The 9,524-nt window shown below is 52.2% G+C and overlaps 3 protein-coding genes across 3 annotated transcripts in view; 1 reads left to right on the top strand and 2 right to left on the bottom strand.

Moving 5' to 3' along the window:
• The window catches only part of ETH_00011955 (chromodomain helicase DNA binding protein, putative), a gene marked incomplete at both ends in the record, with an annotated part of 10,792 nt that extends 10,088 nt beyond the window's left edge, over positions 1 to 704 (top strand). Inside the window, one exon of the mRNA XM_013375345.1 lies at positions 645 to 704. Within this exon, the coding sequence (XP_013230799.1) occupies positions 645 to 704 (60 nt within the window). The remainder of the gene's footprint in view (positions 1 to 644) is intronic.
• A 1,398-nt stretch (positions 705 to 2,102) lies between these two features.
• Positions 2,103 to 4,895, bottom strand: ETH_00011960 (uncharacterized protein; the record flags this gene model as incomplete). The annotated part of the gene is made up of 1 exon (XM_013375346.1): positions 2,103 to 4,895. The coding sequence occupies one exon, from the start codon at positions 4,893 to 4,895 to the stop codon at positions 2,103 to 2,105; it is 2,793 nt and encodes a 930-aa protein (XP_013230800.1).
• Positions 4,896 to 6,124: 1,229 nt separating this feature from the next.
• On the bottom strand, positions 6,125 to 9,524 carry ETH_00011965 (TCP-1/cpn60 family chaperonin, putative; the record flags this gene model as incomplete). Its single annotated transcript, XM_013375347.1, has 11 exons — positions 6,125 to 6,181; positions 6,308 to 6,486; positions 6,691 to 6,757; positions 6,943 to 7,238; positions 7,425 to 7,506; positions 7,663 to 7,848; positions 8,030 to 8,155; positions 8,313 to 8,347; positions 8,518 to 8,665; positions 9,089 to 9,241; positions 9,429 to 9,524. 11 exons carry the CDS (start codon positions 9,522 to 9,524, stop codon positions 6,125 to 6,127), a joined length of 1,425 nt encoding a protein of 474 aa, XP_013230801.1.

The following is a 9,524-nucleotide window of genomic DNA, read 5'->3' on the forward strand; positions in this document are numbered from 1 at the left end:
CCCTCCTCTAGGGTTTGCCAAAAGGTTAAAAATGATTAAAATGAATAAATAAGAGACTCGGGAGCCCTGGGGAGATCAGTAGCTGTGGGGAGACCACAGCTAGCCAAGTGCTGCTGCAGCAGCAGCAGCAGCAGCAGCAGCAGCTGGGGTGCGGGCAATCGGGCTGCTGAGGAAGTAAAGAAGCTGAAGCTGCAGTCAGAAAGGATTTCAAGGAAGAAAAAGGAGGAGATGGAGGGACAGGGGCCTGTGCAACTTGAGGAGGAGCGGGCTTGCTGCTGCTGCTGCTGCTGCTGCTGCTGCTGCTGCTGCTGCTGCTGCTGCAGCGGGTTATGCCGCTGCTGCAGCCAGGGAGTGCAAATCTGTGCACAAACTGCAGCCCCTAATGTACACCTGCTTTTCTTTTTAATTTTTATGTTTATTTATTTCGATTAAATGACCAACAACGCACGGAAGCAGCAGCAGCAGCAGCAGCAGCTGGACTTGCTGCTGCATCGACCCACACGCGAATACCCTAACGAGCAGCAGCAGCTCAGCTGCTGCTTCTTGAGTTTTTGTGCATTGCACTTATTTAAAAGTCCTTAATAATTTATTTATAATAATTAAATGCACAAAAACATTGAAAAAAGCCATTGAAAACGCTGCAGCGGCTCGAATCAGTGGGTCAGAAGCAGCAGCAGCAGCAACAGCAGCAGCAGCAGGAGTAAGACTGTGACACTCCATCGATCCAGCGGAAGACAGGTCTTTTCTCTTTTATTTATTTTTTTTAAATTAAAAGTTGAAATTAACATTTTATTGACTATTCATTTATGGCAATTAAACAGCAAATAGACATCTTCGCATTTTCTCCTGGCCCTGAGCTGTTACCCGTGTGAACTTCTCAAAACCCTAAACCCTAAACATTAAACCCTAAACCCTAAACCCTAGATAGGCGCTAGCACACTGCAAGGCTTGCCCTCCTCTTGCCCCAAACCCTAAACCCTAAACCCTAAACCCTAGCTTTAAACCCTGAACCGTAGTTAGCTCGATGCCGCCTCTCCTTTGCTTGCCTCCTAAAAACAGTCAAATCCCAAACCCTAGACCCTGAACTCTAAACCCCAAACCCTAAACCCTAAACCCTAAACCCTAGACCGTAAGTATTAAAATGGTTTGTTTTTGGCAGTTTGGCTGAAGGCTCTTTCGCGAAAACAATAAAAACCAATTGGCGCCTCCAAGCGCTGGGGCCCCAAACCCTAAACCCTAAACCCTAAACCCTAGACAGGGTCTGCATTTATTAAATCAAAAGTGTTTGCCAAAGAATTAATAGAACTGATGAGAGACTTTTTATCGAGGAGGGACCTGCCCCTCTTGAGGTGTACGTACAGCGCAGCCCCCGCAGCCAAGTGCAGCAGCAGCAGCAGATCCAGCGGAGACACGCTGCAGCTAAACCCGCTGCTGCTGCTGCTGCTGCTGCTGCTGTTTAGGGACAGATTCAACCAGACGAAGACGGGAAGCGCGTGGGGCAAAGAGAGACACACTGAAGCGGCCTGAAAGAAAAACAAAAAAATTTAATTTTATTTATTTATTCATTTGAATTAATTATTTATTTAATTATATTTATTTATTTATTTGTTCAATTTATTTATTTAATTTATTTATTTATTCACGTCGTTTTTCTGTGCGGCATGGGGCAGCAGCAGCAGCAGCAGCAAATACCAGTTGAGTAGCAATTAATAATAATAAGTGAATAAAAGTAAATAAAATAATAGATAAATAAATAAATAAATAAATATAAATAAACAAATAAATAATTAAATAAGATAAATAAATAAAAATAAATAAAAAGAGAAAGAGACAAAGACACAGAGACACCCGGGAGCTGTCTCCTCTTTGCTGCTCAAGAGAGACAAAAGAAGAAAAACAAAAAAGCCAAAAGGAGAAAAAAAAGAATTAAAAAAGAATTAAAAAGAATTAAAAATAAATAAAAGAAAGATTTAAAAAAGAATTAAAAAAGAAACAAAAAGACAAAAAGAAAATAAAGAGAAACAAAGAGAAACAAAAAGAGAGAAAAAACGGCAGAAAGAGACAAAAAGAAACCCTAAACCCTTAACCCTAAACCCTAAACCCTAAACCCTCGTGCTGACCAGCCATAGAATGGAGCTCTTCTGCGAGGAGTCTCTCTTTTGCTGCAGCGCGTCTTTGCTTCTGATGAGGTCCAGAAGAGCAGCAGCAGCAGCAGCTCTCAGCAACAGCAGCGGCAGCAGCAAGCAGCACAGCAGCAAACACTGTGGGGCCCCCAGCCCGGGGGGAAAGAGGGGAGCAGCAGCTGCTTGTATCCATGCTGCTGCACCTTCTGCTGCAGCAGCAACACGCCGCCACAGCGCGCTGCTGCTGCTGCTGCTGCTGCTGCTGCTGCTGCTGCTGGGTTCTGCTGCTGCTCCCATGCCTCCTGCTGCTTGCAAGTAACGAACAGCAGCAGCAGGGCTCCACTCGGCCTCGCTGAGGCGGCGCGGAGCAGCACCTGCTGCTGCTGCTGCTGCTGGTACATCAGCCCACTGTGAGTTTCTGCTGCTGCTGCTGCTGCTGCTGCTGCGCTGCAATGCGGCCACCGGGAGCACCGCAGGGGCTAGGCGCAGCTTGGAAGGGCCTCCGGGGCCCATTTGCTGTGTGCCTTGACGCAGCGGCAGCAGCAGCTGTTGTTGGTCTTGCTGCTGCTGCTGCTGCTGCTGCTGCTGCTGCTTCTGCTGCTGCTGCTGCCGATTTCCTAGCTGCGCATTTGTTACAGAAGTACGAGAAAGCCCATCGGCGTTGAAGGGAACCCATATTCTGTTTTGCTTAGCTCCTGCCCCATATCTGTTTGCTGCTGCCGCTGCTGCTGCACTTGCGATCTGCTGCTGCTGCTGCTGCTGCGGCGGCTGCTGCTGCTGGTGGTGCAGCTCGTTTTCACTGACTGAGAAGCGGACAACTGCGTCCCTTGCTGCTTCATTTGAGTGGAACGGAAGGAATTGCTGCTCTTTATTTGCTGCTGCTGCTGCTGCTGCTGCTGCAGGGCCCACACTTCCAGCTGCGGCGTTGGCCCAACACAAGCCACCAGCGCAGCAGAAGCACAGCAGCAGCAAGAGCCCTACGAAGATGCCTCTGCGTCTCCTCTTTTGCTGCTGCTGCTGCTGCTGCTTGCTGCCACTGAGGACTGTTGCTTCTGAGAGAAGGGCCCACAAAAGAGAAATGCCCAGCAGCAGCTCTGTCAGCAGCAGCAGCAGATGCTGTGCTGCTGCTGTTGAGGTCCCGCTGCCGCTGCTGCTGTTGCTGCTGCTGCTGTTGACGAACGCAAGCTCTCCCGTCCTTGTCTCTCCTGCTGCCGCTACAGTTGCTGCTGCTGCTGTTGTTGCTGCTGCTGCTGCTGCTTCGGGGGCCCCCATTAGGGGCCCCTGCAGCGCAGCAAGGCAGCAAAGCTGAAAGGCCCACAAAAAGGAGACACCGTAGTGCAGCAGCCACTGCAGCAGCGGCGGTTTGTGTGCGTAGGACTGCAGCAGGCTGTCAACTGCTGCTGCTTCTGCTGCTGCTGCTGCAGCTTCCTCTTCTGCTGCTGCAGCGGCAGCAGCTGCTGCTGCTTCCTCATCCTCCTCTGCTGCTGCTGCTGCGAGGGGAGAACCTGGTTGCAGCAAGGTTGTGCTGCTGCTGGCACTCAGAGGGGACACAATATCAAAGTCAGAACACGGCCGCAGCAGCAGGGAGGACTCATCTGCTGCTGCTGCTGCTGCTGCTTCTGCTGTGGCTTTTGGTGATTCTTCTTCTGTTTCCGTCTCTGCTGCTGTTGCTGCTGCTTCATCTTCATACCACGGAGAGTCAGGAGCCAGTAAAATTCCATCCTCAGACCTGGAAGCATCATAGTTATCATCTGCTGCTGCTGCTGCTGCTGCTGCTTCCGGTGCTCTGCCTACTGCTCTGGCCTCTGCAGCTGCGGCTTCTGCTGCAGCAGCAGCAGCTGCTGCTGCTGCTAGCGCTGACTGGGACTCTTGCTGCCCGTCGAGCAGCCACGGCAGCCACCGTTTTTCGCGCAGCAGCTGCTGCTGCGCCTCGCTCAGTGTGCTGCTGCTGCTGCTGCTGCTGCAGATCTTGCAGCAAACAACAAGCGCTACTCTAACTCTCTCTGCTGCTCTCCGGGCCCTCCAAAAGTGTCCCTTTTCAATCGGTAGCATCGTATTCTTGCTGCTGTTGCTGCCGCTGCTGGCTGCTGCTGCTGCGGCTGCTGCTGCTGCTGCGCTGCTCTTTAGGGGATTAATCCAAATGCTGCGCAGCAGCAGCCCGGCAAAAGTGGCGTTTACTGCAGCAGCAGCAAAAGCCAACAAGCTGCAGCTGCTGCTGAAAGAGACAAGCAAATCATTGAAGACAGACAGCAACGCAGCAGCAGCGCCAGGGTGCTGCTGCTGTTCATTTTGCTGCTGTTCCTCCTGTTGCTGCTGCTGCTGCTGTTGTTGCTGCTGCTGTTGCTGCTGCTGCAGTTGTTGTTGCTGTTGCTGTTGCTGCTGCTGGTGCAGCAGTTGCTGCTGCTGCAGGGCTAGCAGGGGTCCTGCTGCATGCGCGTGGTGTTTGCGTAGCCGCTGCTGCAGCTTCGCAAGTTTTAAAGAAGAAGCAAAGACAGGGGGCTCGTGCTGCTGCAGTTCTGCTGCTGCTGCTGCTGCTGCGGCTGCAGCCGCACCAAGCAGCAGCAGCAGCAACAGCGGCAGCAGGGACCACCACCTGCATCGGCAGGGCCTCACTAAGCCGCAGAGCCAACCATTGCTGCTGCTGCTGCTGCTGCTGCAGCGGCTGCTGCTGCTGATGCTGCTGCACTCATCTTGAGGTGTACAGACACCGCGCAAAAGGTTAAGGGCTGAAGGCCCTGATGACCCCTGCTGCAGAGAAGGGCCGCAAACCATCAGATTTATAAGCACTTTTTGCTGCTGCTGCTGCTGCTGCTGCTGCTGTTGCTGCTGCTGCTGCTGCTGGAGATGTTGTAAAGCTGCTGCCGAGGAGACCGCTGCGGGACGGTCTCAGCTGCAGCTGCTGCTGCAGGCAGCAGCTGCTGCTGCTGCTGCAGGCAACGCTGCAGGAGGTACTCTAGCTTGGAAATCGGTTGCTGCTGCTAACGACACTTTTACAGCTGCTGCTGCTGCTGCTGTGGCTGCAGCTGCTGCTGCAGTCGGCAGCGGTATCGAGGGAGACTGCAGACTCCCGTGTTCTGTTTCTGTCTCTTTGTCTGTTCTTTGTTAAAAAGCAAATAAGATAAACAATTAGAATTCGAATTTCATTATGGAGGCGTTTTAAACTGCAGCAGCAGCAGCTGCTGCTGCTGCTGCTTGCTGCTGGCTGCTGCCGCCCGATTTTCGGCAGCAGCAGCGCGCGGCCAGCCGACGCTGGTGGTGCTGCTGTTCCTGCTGCTGCGGCTTATATTTAGCGAGTTTGTGCAGTGGCTGCAGCAAGTAATTGCATTAAAGAATTTATGAAACTTGTAAAGTCAAATTAAGTAAATGAAAACACTGTATGTGGCTGAGGTGTACGTACACCCGAGCTGGCCCGGCCCAGGTGGCTGCGTCCTTCTTGCTGCTCTTTCTCCGGCCACGAAGCCGCTAAAAACGCCATTTTCGGGGAAATAATGCAATATAGATCTAAAATTTAATTAAAATTGAAATTAATTTGCAAAATTTAATAATTTAAACCCCCAAATTGCCCAAACGGCTGCAGAACGGGGTTGGCGTCGCGCGCCTGCAGCCGCGGTGTCTGTACACCTCAAGGACCACTGGTCCTCTGCGAGCTGTTTCTCGTTTCCGTTTTTTTCATTTTATTTATTTATTGATAAAATAAATACAATTAAACAAACTAATCAAAGTGGTGCGTCTAAGAATGTCTACTTCTCTGCAGCTCTTCTTTTCTAGATCGCTGCTGCAGCAGCAGCAGCAAAGAGGCTTGCTGCAGCAGCAAGCCTCTTTGTTTTTGAATTTTGACTTCAAATTTGTTCAAACTCTTTTGTTCAATTTCTTTATTTTGTTTGTCTCTTGTCCTGCCAAAAGAAAAGTTAAAGTTGAATGTATCAAAACACAATTTCACCAAATGCAAAACCTCATTAGCTCCTTCCAAACCCTAAACCCTAAACCCTAAACCCTAAACCCTACATGCCCGACCGCTCCCGGGGGGCGCAGCGGATGATGTCGTCCACTCGGATGATCTGCGTCGCAAACCCCGAACCCCAAACCCCAAACGCTAAACCCTAAACCCTAGCGGTTGGTTCCGCGCGGCAACCCGTCAAACCCTAAACCCTAAACCCTAAACCCTAAACCCTCGCGCTGCCCACCATCTCTGCGGCCTCAGTGGCGAAGCAAAGCTGCGAAAGTTTGCTTTTATAAGCTTCTAAAATCCCCTTTTCTTTTGCATCGAGGGTTCCTCCTAAACCCTCGAGACAAACCCCCCTATTCCACAAACCCTCGTGGTGCTGCGCCCGCAGCTGCGATACTATTTCCGCGCTGTCCAGCCCTGCAAACAAACCCTAAACCCTAAGCCCTAAACCCTAGCTCCAAACCCTAAGCCCTCGCCGCGCCGCCCACGGCCCAGCCGCAAACCCTAAACCCTAAACCCTAAACCCTGGGCCTAGGGACTCAAACCCTGTAACGAGGGATACCAAATATGCACGACAAGCTCTAAACCCTAAACCCTAAACCCTAAAACCTAAACCCTAACCTGCGTTGTCAACAATGATGGTAGGAATCTGGCGAAGGGCTCGCGCGTACGCCTCCACGGCCAAGCTCTGCAGCAGATACCAAACCCTAAACCCTAAACCCTAAACCCTAGACGCTAAACCCTAAGGAGCTGTGCGCAGCAAATGATGCGAAGTGGCGCGTCCAGAGCCTAGGGTTTAGGGTTTTGGCGTGGGGCAGGGTTCCCCAGTCGAGAACCGGGAATTAGGGTTTAGGGTTAGGGTTTAGGGTTTACTTCTTTGCCAGGTATTGTGGTGGCCAGGCGAGACACTGCTGCTTCCATGGCCATTTCTGCTGCTCCGGCCCCACAGACGAGCAGCAGCTGCTGCTGCTCAGAAGGCAAGAAACCCTCAGCAATGCCGCCACTGACTGCTGCTGCTGCTGCTGTTGCTGCTTCCCGCTGCTGCCGCCGCTGCTGCTGCTGCTGCAGCACCAACTGAGACAAAATCGCTAAAGCATCATGAAGAGATCTCTCAGCTTCATCCAAACCCTGCTCGCTGCTGCCCCGCAGCACCACAGTGCACGCTCCGCCTAAACCGCAAACCCTAAACCCTAAACCCTAAACCCTAGGTCCTGAATTCCGAAGCTTCGGGACAGGCGCAGCCTGCCCTCCAACGCGCCAGCAACAGCAGCACGCAGAGAGGCTCCACAGCAGCAGCCCTGGCAGCAGCAGCTGCAGCAGCAACCGCAGCAGCAGCAGCAGCAGCAGCAAGGCACCTGCTCTGCAACCGGAGAACCTAATGGCCGTATCATCTCCAATAACAATTTCTTCCATTTTGGCGCAGAAGCCGAGCGGCGCCTGAGTCGCCAAACCGCAAACCCTAAACCCTAAACCCTAAAAAAGGGTTTTTGGGTCTCGACGAGCGCGGAGGCGCCGCGGGCGCCGCCGCCGCGCAGCGGCGCACCGCGGCTCCGCGGGGCGAGCAAACCCTAAACCCTAAACCCTAAACCCTACCTCGGAAGGGTTGTCGAAGGTGGAGAGAATCTCCGCGCCAAGAGCTGCAGCAAGTCTCTCCATTCCGTCGAAGTCCGAATGCTCAATTGCTGAGACTCCAGCAGCTTTGAAAAGCTGATCTGGATAATTATAAATGAGTTGGCGGTTTATGAACACGTCGCACTTGTACGCCAGGATCTTCTCCACCTGCAGCCAAACCCTAAACCCTAAACCCTAAACCCTAAACCCCAAACCCTAAACCCTAAGGAATGAGGGCTGCGGCCTCGGCGCCCGGCTACGAGAAACGCCCGCGCAGGACTTGGGGCTCTGCAGGGTCCTCGGCCCCACGCAAACCCTAAACCCTAAACCCCAAACCCTAAACCCTTGCCTTTTGCTTCATTTTCTCTTTTTCTGCAAGTTCTATTTCGTGAACAGCTTCGAAAGAATCCACTTGAACCCTCGCGCCGAATATTTTAATTTTGTCGGTATCCATGGGGGTGTTCGCAACCATCACCTGCAAACCCTAAACCCTAAACCCTAAACCCTAAACCCTAGACCCTAGAGGGAGGCCGCTGCCAGCTGCGCCGGCAAGGCGCTGGCCCCGTAGCCACCAAAGTGCACCGCCGCAACGGCAAACCCTAAACCCTAAACCCTAAACCCCGGTGACTTGCCTTGCAGTTCTCCTTCATCTTGGGCTGGCCCACACCTGTGAGGAAACCCCAAACCCTAAGCAGTAAACCCTAAACCCTAAACCGTAGCTTGCAGAACTTCCAAAACGGCCTGCGAGAGGCTGTAGGGTTTAGGGTTTAGCCCGCTGCTGGCCCGACCCCGCCTTAAGGACGCCACCGCCGTTAGGGTCTAGGGTTTAGGGTTTACCGATTTTCTTTTCAAGAATAAAACCCTCATCCAAGAAAGAATCTTTCATGCAACCTCCAGGCTTTTTCAAAATGTGAATTAAATCCAAAGAGGCGCAATTGTCTCTTATCCGCAAAATTGCATCCACTGCAATCTTCGCAAAGTGCTCCTGCGCACAAACCCTAAACCCTAAACCCTAAACCCTAAACCCTAAACCCTAGGTCCCGAGGCCCTGCGGCCCGAAAACAGCAAGTCAGAAGACAACTTATGCGCATGCAAGAAAATGGAGGCCTTGAAAAGAGTTTCGGGGCATTCTAGGGTTTAGGGTTTAGGGTTTGTCGAGGGTTTAGGGTTTATGAGGGTTAAGAGTTCTTGGGGCTTTTTGAAGACCCCAAGAGCCCCTTTACAGTTTAGGGTTTAGCTAGGGTTTAGGATTTAGGAGGGTTTAGGGTTCAGGAAACCGTAGGGTTTCCGACGGTTTAGGATTTCGCTAGGGTTTTAGATCCCGCGATTGTGTGGAGCTCGCGCCTGTGGCCCTCCCTAGGGTTTAGGGTTTGCTAGGGTTTAGGGTTTGCTAGGGTTTAGGGTTTGCCTTGTCTGCAGGCAGCAACTTGGAAGACAAAGTGGTTCTTGCAACATTTAAAAGACAAGTCCGAAGAGAGTCTTCATCTGAAACCCCAAAAGCAACAGCAGCAAGTTGCTTCCTTGCTGCTGCTGCTGCTTTGCGGTAGCCGCTGATGATAGTCTGCGCGCAGCCACAGCAACGAGGGTTTAGGGTTTAGGGTTTAGGGTTTGGCGAGGGTTCAGTGAGGGGGAGCTCAGTCCCAGCAGCCCGCAGCACCCCAGAAACCCGCGGCCGCACGCCGGAACCCCAGACCCTAAACCCCAAACCGTAAACCCTAAACCCCAAACCCTAAACCCTAAACCCTAACCTGGGGATGTATGTTTTTCTCCACAAGCTGCTCAGCCTCCCTCAGCAGCTCAGCAGCAAGAACAACAACTCCTGTAGTCCCGTCGCCGCAAACCAT

This window comes from Eimeria tenella, genomic scaffold (genome assembly GCF_000499545.2).
Source record: "Eimeria tenella Houghton genomic scaffold, Eth_scaff27, whole genome shotgun sequence".
NCBI lineage: Eukaryota > Apicomplexa > Conoidasida > Eucoccidiorida > Eimeriidae > Eimeria > Eimeria tenella.